Source organism: Equus asinus, chromosome 2 (genome assembly GCF_041296235.1).
Source record: "Equus asinus isolate D_3611 breed Donkey chromosome 2, EquAss-T2T_v2, whole genome shotgun sequence".
NCBI classification, from domain to species: Eukaryota; Metazoa; Chordata; class Mammalia; order Perissodactyla; family Equidae; genus Equus; species Equus asinus.
Genome location: NC_091791.1, coordinates 76,302,577 through 76,321,615, shown reverse-complemented (window position 1 = coordinate 76,321,615; position 19,039 = coordinate 76,302,577). Strand labels below are relative to the sequence as shown.

The window sequence follows — 19,039 nt, the reverse complement described above, 5'->3', positions numbered from 1 at the left end:
AGTTAACAGAGGATGGGTTACACAGCAAGGAACAGCTACTCACTTTCCCTAAAAGTCCAGGGCTCCTCCCACTTGGCGACCAGTCCACAAGAACCTCTAGCCACTCCACATGCCCCTCCATTTGCAGGAATAGTAGAAGGGCTGGGAGTGTAAGAGGCTTCATCTAGGGCTTCACTCTGCTTTGTTTCTGTTTGGTTTCACAGGCCAAGAGGCAGCTGCAACTCATTTGCTCTAAAATGAACGTTAACTCCTGAAAACGTGGCAGAGCAACCTCCTTGAGATTGGAGAGGAGCTCCAGCCCCAGGTAGGCCAGCACAGTTTGTCTCTGGCTTGCCGGGAGGCTGCTGCCTCAGGGCCTGTTGATGCCCCACAACCTGAGGATGTCAGCTGGCTCATCAAACGTTTGTTCAACACCCACTATGACAAGCACTCTTCTGGGCACTGGGACTCCCTGAACCCCCATGAGACATTACGGAGCTTACAGTCTAGCAGGGGAGGCCTTAGGGATGGACTCACCTGAGAACTCAATTGTCCTGGTTTGTTCTTCTTATTGGATACACAGGCTGTGGGGTAGATCTCAGCTTCCCCTCCCCATACTTGGGGCTGGCCTGGAGCTGTCAACAGGCTGACCATGGTTCAGCCATCTCACCACAATTGATGTGGGCAAGTTGGGTTGTGCTGGTGGGTGCTTTCAGTGGGGGAAAAGCGTCTAGGCCCTAAACAGAATCTGTGTGCCTTTTTGTCGGGAAGGGGCTTAGGGTCATTTATTAATCTTAACAGGGTAACAGGCACAGGCGTGGTCCTTCCTTGGAGTTCAAACTGAAGCCAGACAGAGGGCTCAGCACAGACCCTGGGGAGGTTGGAGAGGGAGTAGTGAGATCTCCAACATAACTCCCTGTGCAAGCACCAGCTCACAGCTGAGCCTCCTTGCCCACTTTGCCTAATTGCCCCTAGTGATGGTTATTTGAGTATAATTAGCAGAAATCCTCATTCTAGCTCTTGTGAGGGCTTTATTTGAAATATATGCTACCCAAGTGCGGGGAGTGTTACTGGACCGTCCCAGCCACTCCCACCTCTGCCCAGGGTGGCTGGTCTCTCATCCCCACTTCTCTGAATCCGTTTCATCCAGTTTCATCTGTTTCTCTGTCTCCTGGCTACGCACACTTCCAAGTACAAGGCTCTCAACTGTGGTCAGAAAACCCAATGAGGTGTGAGTCACAACTCTGTACTTCTGGGACAGCAAATTGGATCAGCCAGCCTGGGCCAGATTCCATACCATTCAATCAGCTGTGCCGAGGGGACCCCCTCATGATACTTCCCAGGTGCCAGAACTTCCTCCCTGTGGGGGCTCAGCTCCTCTCAGCTGCATTTGTGTGGTTTGTGAGAGGAGTGAAGGGGCTGAAATCCAGCTCCCTCTGCCCTCATGCTGGGCTCCCCCATGAGCTGCACCCCTGGCAGAATCAGCTCTCATTTCTAACCCACAGAAGGAACCACCTGGGCTCTCAGGGGCAGTCCTCATGGGACAGTAGATCCCCCCAGAGGAATCTACTGCTCTCAGGTCTCGGCTTACCAGCACTTCTTTTAGGGAGCCGTTTATGGTGCTCTAAGCATCCCCGACACCTGGATGCACCTGACCTACACTTACCGAGCTTTATGAAAATGCTCACTTAATTGCAAGTCAGTCCCCAGACTGCAGGCTCCATGAAGTCAGGGAGTAAGCCATCTTGCTCACCACAGCATCTATTCCACCTAGCACAGGCCTGGCAGCGCAGCGGTAGTTGGCTGACTAATGAGGGCCATCAGCCGTGTGAAGCATGGTAGGCCACTGCCTCTTTTTTTTCTTTTATATGACATCACTCTGAAGAGTCAACATGATTCTGAAGAATTAACCCAGAGGTTAATTCCTGGTGCACACACAGTGGTGGAGTGTACTGGAGCCAGCACTGCACAGGCACTCAGGGAACCCACAAGACCCCAATCAAGAGGCTTCTCCCAGTCTGCCAGCTAAGAGCAAGAAGCTCAACAGTTAAGATCACTTCTAGCTCCAGCTGGTATCTGAGCTCTGCTGTGGGTCTCAGCAGAGGCAGGTCTGACCTACTCCAGCTCTTTGGACCCCAGGGGACAGGGGCAGAGGGAGCAAAATGTCTTCTGTACACACTACCCCAGTCTAATCCTCACAACTCCGGGGGATACTAAGCTCCAAGGCTATAGCCGGGGAGCCTGAGAATCCAGGCAGGTGGGATGTCTCAAGTCACAGAGTGCTTCTGAGGGAAGATCAGGATTCAAGGGCTGGTCTGCTAATCCTCACACCCATGCTTGTCCCAGGAGACCATGCTGCTTCCTGCTGTGGCCTCCTCTCATCCTTCTGTCTCCCTCCAGTCCACCTGCAACTTAGCAACCACATCACGGCCACCCTATAAATAACTGGGAGGTTCTGAGCACAGGGGTACATGGTGACATCGGGGCCTATGGGCAAGGGGATCTGGGGGACAGAAAAATCTGGACTGAGACATTTTCGGCTTTTGTGTTGCCCTCTCCTTTCCAGCATGGTTGACTATGGACCAGAGAGAATGTGGGAGGAAGTGTGAAGGGGCTGACCGACCTCTGTAAGGACAGAACCTGTCTGTCAGGCTTACTGCCCTCAATCCCTGTTCACAGTGTCCGGGACAGGGCTGGCTGGCCACAGTTCAGAGAATCAGTGTCTGGCTTCCAGGAGGGCCCCTGTGCAGGACAGAAAATGCGCAGGGTGCTGGGTCCTCAGCAATGCCTTCAGGGATGGGGCCTCTGCTGTCTTCTACTAAGCCTGGGAAATACAGAGCGCAGGTTTCCTTCTCCACAGCTGACAGGCAAATGCTGGGCCCTTGCAGAAACCCATCCCTTCTGGAGTAGAGGTCTAGCTTGCCTTTAGGAAGGGATTCTAGCAAAACTAAGGACATTTGGAGAAAAGGGAGTGCCTTTCCCCTACTAAGGGTCAGTTGACTGGGCGAGGCAAGTATGCCCCCAGAACTCTTACCTCAGATTAGTGTGATTACAGTGGCCTGTTTTCCTCTAACTATTGTAGTTAAGATTACATAATCCCTCTTTTTTGGGTTTGAGGAAGAAAAACCAAGTCTGGAAAACTCCAAATGGTAACACTAATTTCAAACTGTTGGTTGCTACATTTGAATACATGCCTTTATTAGGAAAATTATAAGTGCATATACATCTTTTCATTGATATGACTTCAAAGTAGAAATTGTTTCTCAAAAGGAGTTGTTACTTGTTAAAAAAAAAAAGCACAATGCATACAGGAAGCTTCTCCTGGACCACCTTCACATTATCTGGGAGATGCATTTTAAACAATACAAAATACAGTATTTATCACATTTAACACTGACCCATCACTGCTCAGGGACTGAGAGTCCAGCGAGGCTGCAGAGTAACAAGTTTCCTATGAGATTTTTTTCAACTTGGCCGTGTCAGTGGTCTGCTTAGGACTTGAAGTTTCCTAGGGAGCATTTCCCAAGGATGGGGTTCCCTTGGAATGGGTCAGGGAAAATGTGTAGAGGGATCAGGACCCCACAATTCTCATCCAGCTGCAAAAGGGCGCTCCACCTGAGAAGGGTGGTGAACTCCCAGCGAGGGAGCCCACAGTGATAACACCAGGCAGCGGTCAGAAAGGAAGGTCAAATCGGATCAATGCAAAGGCTTTGAAGTTCTCTGGACTTCGCACTGGGGGATGGCAACCTTTCACTATTCAGGCCTCTGCTCAAAGCAGAACCTCCTTTCTCTGGAGGACAGACAGACAAGCAGAGGGCCCCTCCTGAGCCTTCTCGCTGGGGTCTCAGTACCTGGCCAGAGCTGGACAAAGAACAGTGCAAACAACACATGGCACAGATTCAGATTTCAACACACAGCACGTCTGTGAGCCCTGGTCCCCCAGGCTCCCCGGCCTGGTCCTGATGCAAAGGCTGGCAGTGGCGGACTGCCCTGGAGTTTACTAAGGGCCCAAGGAAGGTCAGGGAAAAGCAGCACTGGACCAGGAGGAACAGCTGGGTGACCCCTCAGCAACTGATGCCCTTGACTTGTATTTTGAAAGCAACAGGCTGATCTGGAGAGCCTTTTGTTTTGCAAATAGACTCTTTAAACGCATATTTGCTTTAGCTGGGAATCTCCTTTTAGGGCAGATTGCAAGTAGAGGAATTGTTACACAAATAATTTTCTCTGCAGTTTCTACTCTTATCGATTTTTCCCACCATAGAGGAGAAATAGAAATGATTCTTTCCTTAACTGTAGTCAAGATTTAAGGACATGTTTATTTTCTTGGAGTAAGAGATTTAATGGTTCTGGTTCATGGATTCCAGGGGAAGATGCTCCCAAATTTTCCATGAGATTTTTAAATATCTTGGATTACTTGGAAAATGACTATCCCACTGAAAGTTTCATCATTTCATGTATAATTTAGGAGCCCTGTAGTGGCAGGTTGATTTCAAGAGGGTTTTGAAACCAGTTGTGTATCCCTTATAACTAATAAAGGCCCCCATACTCTACTTTTTCAATGTAAACTAACTGGTTTGATGTGAATGCTTGTTCAGTTGATGGACTGACCTTCTACCATGAAGATCCAATTTAAAGGAATGTCTATGGAAATGCCTAACACATGCTACTGATAACTCAAAGATTATTAAATTTAAAACACCTATAATTCAAGACTGTTTTACTATAATACACTTTCTGCATGTTATTTACAGTGTCCTGTCAATTGATACATTTCCTTGTTTTGTCCTTTTTTTCCACTTTCTTAATTTTAAAAATTTTACTGAGATCTTTATCCAAAGGGAAAAGTATTTGTGAGACCACATGAAAAACACCAAAACAAGCATAAAGCCCTCAAATGCCTACCTTTTCAAAAAGTGAAATTTTTAAACTATGTAATTCAACTCTACAAACTGCCCTCAGTAAAAGGACACACTCTAAACAGCAGGGTTTTTAACTTACTTTCCCAAATATCCCATCATTTTCTAAGAGGAATGTCTTGCTGGAGGTCCCAGAAGCACAAGAAGACAGGGGCAGCAGAGAAGTTCCAGCAGCCACCGTGCAAGATAAGAGACAATGGGATTGCCCAATGGTGAAGAAGATGAGGTTAAATTTTAATTGGGAAGGAATCTTCATGTCCAAGACTGATCATTTTATGGACTGGGTTTTCAAAACCAAAAGAGTTGAGAATTCCTTTCTTATTTCCATAGCAATGCTGGGCTTGATACAATGAAGACAAAATTCTGTTTCTGAGCTATTAATAACCATAGAAGCAGGGAGGGTCGGTGTCTTCAGAGGTCAACACTGCTATAAACCAAATTCCCTTGGGCTCTGTTGATCTGCCACAGCTTTGTGATCAGTGGGGAAACCAAGGCTGTCCACCCCAAAGGATGGTTGTCCTCATCAGAAACCTGGTCAGGGGCCCAGACGGGCTTCTCCTCACTCCCAGCCTTTGCATACGAGGAACTGACAGTGCATGCACTGAGGACATTGGCCTTGAACAAAAACACAGGATTGGACAACAGACAATATTCCAAACAAGACACAGATGTGCACAGTGTTTTCAGGACCCGGTAACAGGAGACAGTTTGGTTTGCTTCTTCATGCCCAGTTTAAATTAAAGCTTTGGTCTTGAGAGAGTCCTTTTCCGGGGTCATGGAGACAGTCTTGGAGACACATGATGATGGATGAGAGAGAGAATGATGAGAAGAACATGATGGGATGTAGAGGAGAGCTCAGGATGAGGGGTACATCTCACCCTACGCTGGCCTCACACTCCTGCTGCCTCAGCTCAGGGAAGCCCTGCGATCTCGCCAAAGAGGCGGACTCCAGTTCTCCCCTGGAGGAAGGGTGAGCCTCCCGCCTGGCCCACTAGAACCTAACTCTTCATCACCCCTTACGGCACAGGGCAGTCCTAGGGTGTGCCCATGCTGACTGGTCCTGACACTTCCTGGTGGTTTCTCCATCCTAGGACATGATGATGTGGGCAAGGCTCCCTCAGTCTGGGGTCTCAGCCTGCACAGCTCAGAGAGAGACAAAACTCAGGAACCCCTAATCAGACCTGGGGCTCCATGGGAAAGATATTACAATAAAGCAAGTAAAATAATGGTCTTAGTCTAAGTTGCTATCTGTCACCAGTGACATTGGATAATCAAACTAAATGAAAAATAAACATCATATATTTTGCTACATAATCAAACGGTGAAAGTAAGGCAAACTGTGCAAAACAAAGCCCTTGGAAATGCATTCGGCCCTGCCCAGGCCTTGGGAAGCCTCTGCAGGCCCTTCCTAACACTGGTTTCAGACCTGGGCTCCTACTGTAAGGTTTCCTCAGGCGTCTGACCCAACCTGCGCCTCTCACATCTTGAACCTCCTGTTAACAAGAACAGAGGGAGACACCATTAAGGCGGGTTCCCACAGCAGCCAGGCCTTATGCCTGAGATGCTGAGCCCCGCTCCAGCAGGGCCCCCGACGCCTGACTTCCAAGTCGTCGCAGTGCGTCTCCCTTCCGAGGCCCTGGGCAGGGGGAGGGCAGTGAGAGAGAGAGCCATGGCTGAAGCAAGGGATCAATTGGAAAAGGGAAGCAGAGAAGACGGACGGGTGCAGCAAGCATGGGGCGTGGTGGATGGAGGAGGTCACTGAAACAGCATGGCACAGCGGTCACACGACAGGACAGGGCGCACTGCCTCAGCCAGCACAGACATTAGGACTGATGGCCTCCCTGCTCGGTCTGGAGCCAGGAGCAGTCTGCCGGCTCGTCCTGGGTCTTAGTGCTACTGAACTCTTCCACCTCCCACCCACACTCGCCTCAGGACCTCTCGGCCAGCGTGGGCAGGGGGGCCCAGGAGTCGGGCGCACCGGCTGCTGCACGCCGCACACTGTTCACCTGGTGCAGGCGCGCGCCTGCCTAGTTACAACCCCCAAGAGAACGAAGGTCCGCCTCTTCGGCTCTTCCACGGCGACCCTCTCTTCGACGGGGCTGGGGCTATGCCCACTTGTCAGATATAGTGAAGCCCTGGGGCCACTGGAGTCATACAAGGACAGGACTCAAGCTTGCCTGCGTGTCTTAATGTGGCACCAACTCTCTTAGTCCCCGCAGCCCCGGCTTCCCCAGGAATGGAGGGGAAACCTTGTTGCCCTGAGCACTGCAAAAAGCAGTTTGTCACCTTAGAGAAGCAATAGCTTGCCTCACTGTTGCTAGATGGCAAACAGCTCTCCATGGTGCTCAGGCTGGACCTGCCACCCCTCTCTAGGCACAGAGATGCACTGTTCCTACAGTGTGAAGAACTGAGAGCATGGAGGCCTGGGTCTGACCTTCTTCGGGGTGTTTTTTTAAGGTTAAGCCAAGGTCCTACAGACCAGAACTGCTGCTGGCTCCCACAGGCAGGACGGCAGCCCTGGGCAGCCCAGCCATCATCCAGATGCCTTCAGAGGCTGGGAGGGCAGGAGGAGGTGGGCACCCCACACACCCAGGAGCAGGTTTGCTATTCCCAGTGCCAGCAAGAGGGGCTCAGCCTGGGAGAGGTGGCCAAATAGAAGAGATGGCAGTGGGAACAAAAGGCCTTTGGCAGCAAGACCCTAGGGGGACACTTCTCCAATGGCAAAAAGGAATGGCTACAATTCTGCATCCTGTAACCATGAAGGAGTGCATTAAAGCAGAAGGAAGACACGGGCTGTGTGACCCAGGTGAGGGTGACAGGCAGGGACCTAGGGTTTTCTTCTCCTGAAATCCATCTGCTCCATCCTCCAACCATTTCATCTTTCTGGACCCATGTACTGAAATTATGCCCAAGGGTCTGGGGTGCAGGGTGAGTGTGTGTTTATGTGTGACAGGGGATGGGGAGAAGAGTAGGTATTCAAGGCATCCTTTTTCAAAGCACTGAAAATCAGGGCCTTTCTCTCCAATGTGATCCCTCTCCTTCCCATCCAAATTAGAGAGACTTGGAAAGAAATCTCAGACATAAATCTGTGGGTGGGGGAGGAAAGTTCTAGAACTTAAACCATGTCCACTTTAAGCAGATATTTCCCATGAGTGAGGACGGAGGCAGCTGTGTTCCCGAACGTAATCACACAGGGTCATGGAGACTCTCCGGCAGAAGTAGGGAGGGGATAGGGCAGGAGTCCCCGGAGCTGCAGGCCCTGCACACAGTTCCTCCATATCCATCGGGGACCTGTTTAAAGAATCTACGAAATGAACTGCCTGGCGAGGAGGCTCCCTGAGAAGCATTTCCACAGCTGCTCTCTGAGAGTGCAGAGCTCCCACCTGCTCTCCCCACAGTCTGCAGAAGCCCACTTGTGCTTGGAGGTAAAGCCACTCACACAGCCCCAGGCCTGGGGGGTGCTGGAGAAGTCCCACCCCTGGCGGCAGAGTGGTGGAGGGCCAGGCGTCAGGCACTTGGGCAAAGGAGTCAGTTATCACCTGCAAGTGGCATGGCCACAGCCAGCTCTGCACCACCAAGGCCAAGGGGCGGGGAATAAGGGTATAAGGCACATGCCCCTTGCTGGCCAGGCTCCTGCTGCTGGGCTAGCAGACTGCCCTGTGTGCAGGCCAGGCGGCCACAGCCTGGTCTCAGACAGGAATGCAGACTGTAGGTGTGTGGAGCTGTGTGAGCTCCAGAGTGATCATGGGCATTCTAAGGGAGGGAGCGGAGGGCTGAGTGGGAGGCTCAACAGCCCAGAGAGATGCTGGAGACCCCTGGCCATTCTAGAGTCCTCGGCCACTCTAGATAGAGTCCTGAGCACGGAGTTTCCCCGTCACAGACCCAAACCCCAGTCTCTACACAACTACTTTCTTCATAACTTAGTAGACCAGGAAAGGCCTTAAAAAGCATATAAATACAGGAGACAGTGTGGCCACAGGGGCAGCAGAGTGCTGCTCCCCCATAGAAGTCTGAGCGGAGCCCGGGAGGCAGGGGTCTACCCTGGAGGAGGGGAAGAGCAAATTTACAAAGCGCCGGGAGAGACAGGAGCAGAGAGCACTGCGGTCCATCTCGAGGTGGCAGATAACTAGTTTTTCCTTTTCTGAGCAGCCTTTCTCTTCTTCTGTCGCTTCTTTTTTCCTATCTTTTCTTTTTTCCCCACTTTTTCTTCTCTGCGCCCCCTTAGATAAAATTAGTAGAATCATTAATACTGTTGAAACAAACAAGAGTCTGTCTCAGTCTGCACAATATGTAACACTGGCCCATGTATCCTTTTAACTTTGTCTTCAGTCTCAGGCCTGGAGGCCCCTGGGCAAAGCACTGCCATCAGTAAATTAAGATAAATTAGGCATTTTCCCCAATTCAAAAAAAAGCTAGACAGACTTTTGAAACATCTGCGAACTGGTTAGAGCAATTGCCAATTTGCCAACTTGACCCTGGTTCCCACTACTGCCTGATGCTTCCAATGGGGAAAGGAATTCACACCTAAAAGGGTGCGAAGGCACGCCAGGGCCCAGGGCCAGGCTGGACTTGGTCCTCCATCTCACCCCATCTGTTCTCCTTCCTTCTCAAGGCAGAGCTGCTCTGCTTTATGTAAAAAATCTCTGCACTTCAAATCGAATAATGCTTTGGAGGATGGAGGCCCAAGATTCAGATGGTCATCCAGAAGAGGAGAAAGAGGGTGGCCAGATGCCACCTTCTCCTTTCTAGATGCCTGTGGACACCCCCGGGAATGACTGGGATTGTTCTGGAGAGTGAGGGAGAGAGCTGGTTAGCAGAATTTTATTAGAGCAACTGGCTCATGACTGTCACATTAAAATGATTCAAGCTGAATGGTATTTAATGATTTATGGGGTGAGGCCACCTGTTCCTGAGAAAGCTCGATATTAACCATGGCTGGGAATTATGGGATTTTTACATGGGAAAATGTGAAAGCTGAATATTACAAGGGTTGAGTTTCTGGAGATTACATGGGCATGTTAGGAGAACTGAGGAGGAGGAGGAAGGGGAAGAGGAATTAGTGAGCCAAATATTATTCTTCAGAACACCAGCACCACTACTTCCATTGGGTTAAAAAAAAAAAAAGACGCAAAAACTTGAGCTGCAGATCTAATCTGCTCCTGAGGAAAACCGGGTGCAGTCACTTGCAGGTGAAACTGTCACTCACAGCTGACCTCAACAGGAGGGTCTAAGGCACCTGACCAGCAGGCCAGCTTATCTTCATAAACTCCAGAAATACATCTGAGCTTCACGTCTAACAACTAATGGATTTTATTTCAGGTAAATAAATTCCCACATACAGTAGGAGGTTTATACCATGAAACAGTTAGCATTTTATTGCTAGTGCATATAATGTCACATTTGATACAATTTTAGTACAAGTGAAAAAATACGCTGTGGCTAACATCAAAAAGCTGCAATCACATATATATATCATATGTATTTCTTTACAAATTGCCAGTAGTTTAAGATAATAGAGAAATGTAACCTACTGACATTTATATGGCTCCACTTCAAATATATGAGTTGTTCGACTATAAATATATTCTGAAATACATTTGTTTTCTAAAGAAACGTTTAAAAAAGTTGTGCATGAAAAAATATTTTAAAAATGCCTTGCAAAATGTTACAAATACCACCAGGCCCGTCTGTGGATCACATATATACATGGAAATTTCAACTTGCCAACATTTCTGATTGGAACCTGAAACCCTGTGTGGCTTCAGGAGCTGGGGTGAGTGACAAGAGGCTCCTTTATTCATTTACTTTTTTACTTCTGATTTCAGAAACCTCAGAGTTTGTACAGCCTCCCTGGCATATACAGGCTTCAGAGGCAATCACAGAAACCAAATTCCTCAAAGCAAACTCTCAGATTGAAAATTGCATTTGATTCTGCAAAGACCTGTGTTTTGTGGGAAGGCAGAGACACGATCTCACATGGCCCAGGAGAGGGCCAGTCCCATTCTGGAGGAGGCCAGAGAAGGATCCCACAGAGGGCCGAGGAGGAGAGGAGGGCAAGGGGGGGGAAGGGGGCTGTGGGGTGGGAGCCCCAGCAATCACCCTTCTCCCGCTGAGCACGTACAGAAATGAGAAGCGAAAGTGAGGTGAAAGCATGCTGTTGGAGGCAGGGGGAAGCCTGGGAAGGACCAGGAGAAGGTCTGAGCACAGTCCTCAGTGATGGGGGCTGGTACATGGAGCCCGCAGACCCAATCACTCAGCTTGAAAGAGGAGGTGAAGGTGGTGGCCACTGCCTGGCACTGGTCAGTATCTGAGAGTCACTCAGGGCTGTCATTCTAGGAGGTGCCCCCTGTGGGAGCTGCCCACGGTGTTCCTCCAAGCCTCAGCATCTGGAGGAAGGACACTTTTTTGAGCTCTAAGCTTGGCCATCACCTGACTGTGCCCAGATCCCCCAGGGAAGAATAGGAGAAGCTTCAAAATAAACCAAATACAGATCTTGAAGTAATCACTGATTTAGAAAAGGATAACGAGAATGATGATGATGGTGATGATCATGAGAGAACCGACAGGTGGGAAATGCTGCTGGGATAATACAATTTCTTAGAAAAACCCCAGTTATAAAACGGCCAATATGCAAGGGTACGGGGCACGGATGAATACAAGCTGCGATATCGTACCATGTGCTATAAATGCCATTGTCTACATGCTGGGCAAACCTCAAGCCCATTCCCAGGTCCATGCACTCCCCCGCATTCAGACCTTCCTCCCCAACACCTTCGCCCTTTCATCTCTCATACGGTTTTAGCTTTCCTCAAGTGGGTCTAGTGCAAAGTCCTTTTTGGCTGTTGCGTGCTTACTTGTTTAAAGCTTTCTCCAGGTATTCCTGAATCCACTTCAGTTTCGGGTCAATGCACACTTGTCTATTGTTGTGCTTCAGCCTTGCCCTGCCAAAACAGAAAGGGGGACAGTGTGCAGCTGAGCGGAAGGAGGCACTGCTGTGATGTGGGCATTTGCTCATCTGGCCCCCACATCAGGACCCTTACCTGGCCCAGGTGCCCGCCTTAGCAGGCTCAGGTTCCAGAGGAATTCAAGGGGCACTGGGGACATACAAAGCTAGCAGTGTGGCAAGTTCCACTGCAGAGATACAGGGAAGTGGAAAGAGTCTTCTTGGGGGGGGGGTCCAGGGAGACTTCACAGGGGGAACATCTGAGCTGGCCTTTGAAGGATAAGAGCTGGGCAAGTAAACCAAAGGGTGAGGGAAGGCAAGAGCAAGTACAGCAAAGGGAGCACAGGAGCCAGGACGCCCAGGGAGCAGGTGCAAGGGGCACAGGAGTGGGACTTGATCTGCAAGGTTATGGAAACTTGGGAGGATTTTAAACTGGAGAGTGACAGAAGCAGATTTTATTTTGGCGGGTAACCTTGATAGTACATGGAAAACAGACTTAAGAGTAAGCCTGCAGGCAGGAGACCTGAAAAGAGGTACTGCAGTGGTCTGGGCCGGGGGTGGGGGGGGCAGTGAGGGGGCAAGGAGAGGAGCATTTGCGGCGTGGGGGTGGGATGGGACAGGGATAGTGTACGTAGTTTGCCAGAAAAATGGTTTCTAGAGAGATTTTACAAGTTCACTGACTGCTCCATGATTTCATTTGTTTTTGAAAAGTTCATAACCCACCTTCCTCCGACTTCTCCGTTCTACTCACAGCCTCCCTACCTAAAAACTCCTGGGGAGGACCTGGACTCACCTCTCTGGGTCCCCTCCATAAAGCCCTGGGTACCAGATACTCTCAAGCACCCTGAGGACTCCCCTGCCCACCACTCATGGGTCTATGAGGACAGGTAAGGCCATCATGGTGGCTCGGGGACATCCATGGGAGTCTTCACACAGCCTAACTATTAAGTGACAGAGGTGTGCAGAGGAAAGGTACAGCTCGAAGCAAGGCAGTTGGAGGTCCAAATCCGGGTACCGCCGTATATTAATTTTGTACTGGCTCAGACTTGAGAATTATATTTGGCTTCTTCAGCTTCGAGGTGCATTCCCAGGCAACTGAACCAGCACAATCTGTCCTGGAAAGCAGGCTCATGCTAGCTAAATTCAGTATCTGATAAAACACCTCTCAAAGGAGAGAGAGTATTTTATTATAAGCAGAGTAAGTGAAAAAACATTCATCTTCTAGTGGCCAAAAACAGACTGTAAACGACAAACACATTCAAGGCAGACAGGCCAGAAAAAAAGACAAAGAAAATCAAACCTAAAAACAGTTGGCCTTGGGTGGAAAGGCCTTCAGGGAGTTGCAGCTTTCATTCCGACTTCTGTGTTCCCACCCCACTTTTAGCACTGGAACCCACAGGAGGTGAGCTTCCCCTAGGAGGACCTAAGCCTCACCTCCCGGCGTCTAGACACAGGACCACGCTCGCTGTGTGCAAGTGTGGGCACAGGAGACCTGGAGGCCAGCAACAGACAGCAGGCTCTCCTCATGCACCCACACCGGGCGAGAGATCTGTGTGTCTTGTGTAGGTGTGATTTTGGTTGGTCTCTTTTCCCATGTGAATGAAATCAAATGTTATCAGTTGCCATCAACACCAGCAAAAACAGAAACTCATGTGTCATGTTTGAGAAAATACTTAAATGAGATGATAATTTTGAGTTTCACCAAATGGTTAAAAATGACTGAATTTGGGTCTTGTGAGTTTGTGCTGTGATAAAGGATTAATTGAGAGCACTAAAGTCTTGAAACTGGCAGCACAGACAAAACCATCACTAACCAAGGGCTGGCAAATTTACTGGACTTCCACAGAAACTTTGGTGAAGCCCACGTTTCTCCAGTCTGGAGGCTGTGCTGCCATCAGCTGCCTGAGGGAGGAAGCATGGAAAGAAAAGATGAGGACCACAATGAGCCAGCACGGCACCAAGGGTAAGAGTGGTTTTTGAAAGTCCTGCCTGGTGGTGAACTCAAAGTCCTTGTGGTGATAATAACACCTGCCTCTAATGATGCCGAGTTCAAGGCTGGACTCTGCGCATGTGTCATTTCTCTAGCTTTAACAAGCCTGTGAGTTAGGTGTTACTATGCCCATTAGATGTGACGTCCCTGGACGATGATGTTCAGACTTACACGATCTGAAGGGCACAGTTCGGAGTGTTGAGGATTTTAAGATGTTTGATGTTGGCTCTGGCAACGTGGCTCTCGAAGAACCGGCAAGGACATCTGTAGCTCAGGCTGACTGGTTTCCCTAGAAGAGTAATGATAACAAGGATCTTGTCATTACCCTGCCAGGCCTTGGGGATACACGTGTGTCTGCTTCTGCAGCTGAGGCTTAAGATGGTGGAATGATGGTAGGATTAAGAGTGATGGGACAAGTCAGGGGTGCATCCTGGCAAAAACCCTCTCCTCGAGCAGCACAGTGAGCTCTGGGTGGGCTCAGGAGTAGCTTCTACAGGACCAGAGGGCAAAAGGCCCTTCTTGGAGAGAGCTACACTCTAGGTGGGCAGGGAAATTAAAATAAGAAGCTGAGGCGTCTCAAGATAAAGGTAGCAATTACAGGAGATAATTTCAGTCTAAGTACTGAGGCTCCCAGTTTTTCTGTCCAAAATAAATTTCTCTAGGACCAACTTAGAAAGACCTCCCTACTCAGGGAAGGGGAGCAGAAAGGAGCCTCCAGGCTCTCTTGCCTGCTTCATCTCCCCTGGGAATGCTACCGGCCCAGCCCACCCCTATCTCCTCTCCTCACATTCACCTTAAGTCCAGGCAACCAAAAAAGACTCCCAGCTTGCTTCCTACCTGGAGTCCCCAGAGGGCAGGACAGGGTCCCACCTTCTCCCCAGCACTGCTCCGAAGGCATGGAGATTCTTGGGGCTGGAGTCAATTGTGGCTTTCATTGCAGGGCAGGGATGCTATAGCCTCCTGGGTTATATTACATCTTTGTTTGCCAATTCACCAATTTGCAAAATGCCATAATTGACACTCATTAGTGTAAATTAGCAAAGGGCTCCTGCAGAACCCACTGCTCACTCTTTAAGTCTAGAATTGCAAGCCCCGAGGGGCTGGGATTTGTGGGCTGGTTTTTTTCCTGCAGATTTTATCCAAGCCCTACTTAATACCGCAAATTATCTGAATTTGTGGATCCTTTCATCAGGGATTAAACGTATGTCTGAGAATATTTAGTGCAGAGATTTAAAAAAAAGTTTGCCTGTTTACAGAGCTCCCAGAGGCCTCCTCGTGGTTCTGTTCTACACTTTGGGGCATGAAACCTCGTGAGGAAGGGACTAGCTAATTTTTTTTCTAAAGGCTGCATCAGTTGAGAGACGGCATGGCCTGGGTACAGCAGCCTATTTAGCTGCTGACTTGGGGTGGCATGGGGGCGGGAAGCAGACCACACTGTCCCCAGGACCAAACTCGACTCCCTGAAAACCAGGAAGGAGAAAGCCCAGCTTCAGGATGCTCAGTGACTCATGACACTGGAGAGTCCCGGGGGCAGCATTCAGGTTTTCATCTCATCTGACTCCAGAAGTTGCTGTTGGGGCCTGGCTTTTAGCAAGTGCAAGGAGTCCCTGCAAGGGAAGTCTGTACTGCCCTGTAACCAGATCACCTGGGAAAGCAACCCCAGAGTCGGGGGCTGGGAGGCCCGGGGAAAGGAGGAGCCACAGTCTCCCCTCAGAGAGGCCTGCCTCCAGGTTTCCCTGGAATTCTCATGGGTCCTTCTGAGCTGAGTGGAACTAGAGAACTGGGGCCTTGGTGGTGGGACAGGACAGGGTCCCCACCCCAGAGCAACAAAGAGCTGGAAGGTGCACAGTGCGAGAGGAGCAGGGGCAGCACAGGGCTGGGGGAGGGGGCTGCTACTCTCATGTCTGAGAAGCTGCTGTGACTCCATGGAGCAAGCAGTGGAGATCAGGCCAGAAATCAGAGCAGATTCTGAGCTCAAAACACAGGCTTTCTCTTTTTCTCCTCTGTCCCCTCTGTCCCCCTGGGATTATTCATTTCCTTCAAAGGTAATTCTTATTCCTGCTCCCAGGACCCAGCTGCCTGCCTGTCAAATGGGGAATTTCAACAGGTTTTTAAAGTGACAGGGCCTCCTCAAGTGCTCTTACCAAGACACTTGGTGCTCTGTCCACCCACTGTGCTTTTTGTCAATATTACCAACTTTTCCAACTGTTCTGGATGTGACTGAGTACAGGCAAGAAGGCTGACTGGCCCAGATGTTCCCTGGGGTTGGGACCTAGTGAACTTGGCCCTGCTCCTGAGCAGTTCTCAGAGAAGCTTGCACTCTACAGCAGAGAAGCCCTGGCCAGCCCCTCCAACCAGGCCTGGGAATGAGGCCCACCTTGGGTTTAACCCCTGGAAGCCCAGGGCACCCAGGGGCCCAGCTGCTTGGCTGAGGTCAGCCAGTGGAGGGAGGGCAGGGGCCGGAACAAGTCTCCTGCGTGCAGCTTTGAGACTCAGTATGCAGCCAGAGGGCACACAGGCTCCAGGTGGTCAAAAAGTACCTTCTGGTCTATGCATGCAAGGAGAACCAGACCTGCCTGGAGCCCAGGACTCTAACCTGGCCACTGAGCTGCCAAGAGGCAACTCAGAGGGGCAACAACCAACCCTTCCCAGGGTCAGGAGGAGTCTGTAGATGAGGCCCCCACTTCCTCTGTCCTCCCTGCAGTTCAGCTGTGCTCAGCACTCAAGGACTTGAGTCCCTGCATTCCAGTCTTTTCTGCAACTCCCTAGGGGAGGGGGCAGCACCATTTCCTCAGAGAGATGCACACACCTCCACTCTCACCATACCACTCAATTGTTAATGTCCAAACCAGAAGGTTCCCCATGACCTGGGGGTCAATGTGGAGACACAGCCTAAGATACTTTTCCAGCTAGGAGAAAAATTCTAAGTTGCCTTCCATCCCTGTCCCTCTGCAGTTCTGATCAGCAAAACTTGCTGCACTTTTAAAGAACACTTCCCAGGCCCTCAGCTGCCAATCCCTGTTAGCCCAGGCCCTCCAGCCTGGCCCAGCAGCAGGCATGCTCATTTTACCCACACTGGCTTCCAGGACCACCGCCGCCAAGGATGCCGCGGTGCAATGCCAGGTCCGCGGCCGAACCCAGCCTAGCGCTCCAGGCGCTCCGGTGCTGCGCAGACCGCAGCAGCACCAAAGCGCTCAGAGCGTGCTTCAGCCCTTTGCAGGGTTCCTTCGAAACTTCGCATGCAGCCAAGAAAGGGCAGCGCGGGCTAACATGGTTTTGTTTTCCGTGTTCGGAGACAACAGTTTATTTTGGCTTGCAGCAACAGTGTCCTGTGACAAAACAGCGAGATTTCTCTTAAGCTTCAAAAGAAAAAAAAAAAAAGCTCTCTCCCTCTCCCAGTGAAACGGGACACCACCTTTCTCAGTGGCCTAAGGCCTTGGCGATTGAACTTTGCTGCAGCTCTCATTCCAAGGTAGTGCCCTCGCTTGGCCAGAGACAAAGGTGCCTGTCTGCAGGTGTGTTGTGGGGGCTGTGGAGGGGCAAGAGCGACCTGGACGGTCCCTGGGCCTCCCTTTGGTGACCCCGGGAACAGGCAGGGAGGCAGTGGCTGGACACGCGCCCAGTTTCCCCGCGTCGTTGCGGACCGTGGAGCTGTGCAGACGCATGGCCAGGCGAGCCGCGCAACCCCAACAGCTGCGCGGTATGATTCGCCCGCGGAGACGCGCCAGGGTGAGTGCAGAGAGGGCTGGCCTCTGGTGAAGGGGATGCCACGGAGCGGCACCCAATTGCACCGCCACGACAAGCACGCCGCGAAGCTTTGCAAAAGCTTTGCAAAGCGCTCTCTCCCACACGAACTGCCGATCGCACCTCCAGCACCAGCGCAGCGGGTCTTCGGAGCCCACTCGCTTCTGGCAACCGAGCCTAGCGCGCGACGGTACTAGCTGCGGGCTGGGCGGCAAGGGCCTGGGGCCCGCGGCTCCTGACTTGGCGCCACACCCCGCGCCCTCCCCGAACGAGCCCTCCGCGCGCTCCCACCCAGTTATCCTGCCCGACCTCGCTCTGCAGCCCGCTCGAGGTCTGGCGGCCGCCAGCCGTCCTGGAACCCGAGCCCGGCTGCGTACTGCGAAGCCTCAGCGCGGACGGTGCAACGCACCGGGCTTCGGCCACTGCACCACGCGGGAGCGCGCCCTGCGAAGTGGACTGCCTCAACCTCTCCTGTGCACAGTGGCGAGAACTGGGTTCGTTGAGGGCGGTCCTGGCGAGGGCAGGGGAGCCGCGGCCCCGCACGGGGCGCTGAGTTCTGCGCCCTGCCTACGCCTCCGCCGCCCAGTGCACTCACCGTCGCTGAGGCAGAGCGCAGCCAGCACGAGGGCCAGCACGGCGACGACCTTGGCATCCATGGCACGGGCAGGCGGCGGGCTGACGGAGGCCGGACGCGGAGCGAACACGGCGGCGGAGAGTGAAAGTGCGGCGGCGGGAGGCGCGCGCCTAGCACTTTAGAGGCGAGAGCGGGGCGGGGCGGGGCGGGGCGCGCGGCAAGGGGCGGGCCTGGAGCCGAATCCCTGCGGAGGCAGGGGGCTCGCACGCGCGTCTCCCCCCGCACGGCAGCTTCTCCCGTCCCCTCCTTCCCACCCCTCCTGCGCCCCCGGAGTGCTCTGGGATCTGCCGTGCTCTCCGGCCTTTGACCTCAGGTTCCCCTGGGCCCCTCTCTGTAGGCCTGACCTGCAGCGAGGAACCCAGGGGAAGGTTGGTTATTGAAGGTCTGGTCATTGTTCCCATCATGCAGATGGAGAGATTGAGTCCCGCAGGAGCTGAGTGAGAACCAAGGAAACACAAACAAGTCGGTCCTAGGGGTGAGGGCCAGCTGGGCCGGCGGCGTCCCGAGGTAACTAAGAGAGTCCTGTTTTCGGAGTGCAGGACGTCGAGGTGACACCGACCCAGGCTCACCGCGCAGTGGCCCGGAAAGCTTGGCGGTAGGGAAGGAGTCCGGTCTCTACCGTCAGAGGGACTCCTATTCCCAGCCAACACTATCAGTTACTAGCGAGCCTCAGTTTCCTCACTGTAGAGTTGGGCCCCTAAAATAGGATGCTGTGCCGCCAAAGGAAACAAAAGCACTTCGCCCTGGAGGCTCTTAGTAAGCGTGAATTTACTTGGCCCTTTGTACCTCTCTTCTCTCGACTGTGCGGTTCCACCGAGTGGGCCTGGAGGACG

At 51.7% G+C, this 19,039-nt stretch overlaps 1 protein-coding gene across 5 annotated transcripts in view; it reads right to left on the bottom strand.

Annotated features, from left to right (window-relative positions):
• The window catches only part of CXCL12 (C-X-C motif chemokine ligand 12), a 133,031-nt gene extending 114,693 nt beyond the window's left edge, over window positions 1-18,338 (bottom strand). Inside the window, exons 1-4 of one of the 5 annotated variants that reach the window (XM_014859702.2) lie at window positions 18,168-18,336; window positions 14,000-14,117; window positions 11,750-11,836; window positions 3,157-6,388 (exon numbers count right to left, since the gene is read on the bottom strand). In XM_014859702.2, coding sequence (XP_014715188.1) covers window positions 6,373-6,388; window positions 11,750-11,836; window positions 14,000-14,117; window positions 18,168-18,228 — 282 coding nt within the window. In that variant the 5' untranslated portion in view covers window positions 18,229-18,336 and the 3' untranslated portion in view covers window positions 3,157-6,372. Of the gene's footprint in view, window positions 1-3,156; window positions 9,116-10,187; window positions 11,282-11,749; window positions 11,837-13,999; window positions 14,118-18,167 lie in introns of those variants that run through there. The other 4 variants (XM_014859700.3, XM_044758031.2, XM_014859701.3 and 1 more) reach the window with 4 other exon arrangements.
• Window positions 18,339-19,039: the final 701 nt, after the last annotated feature.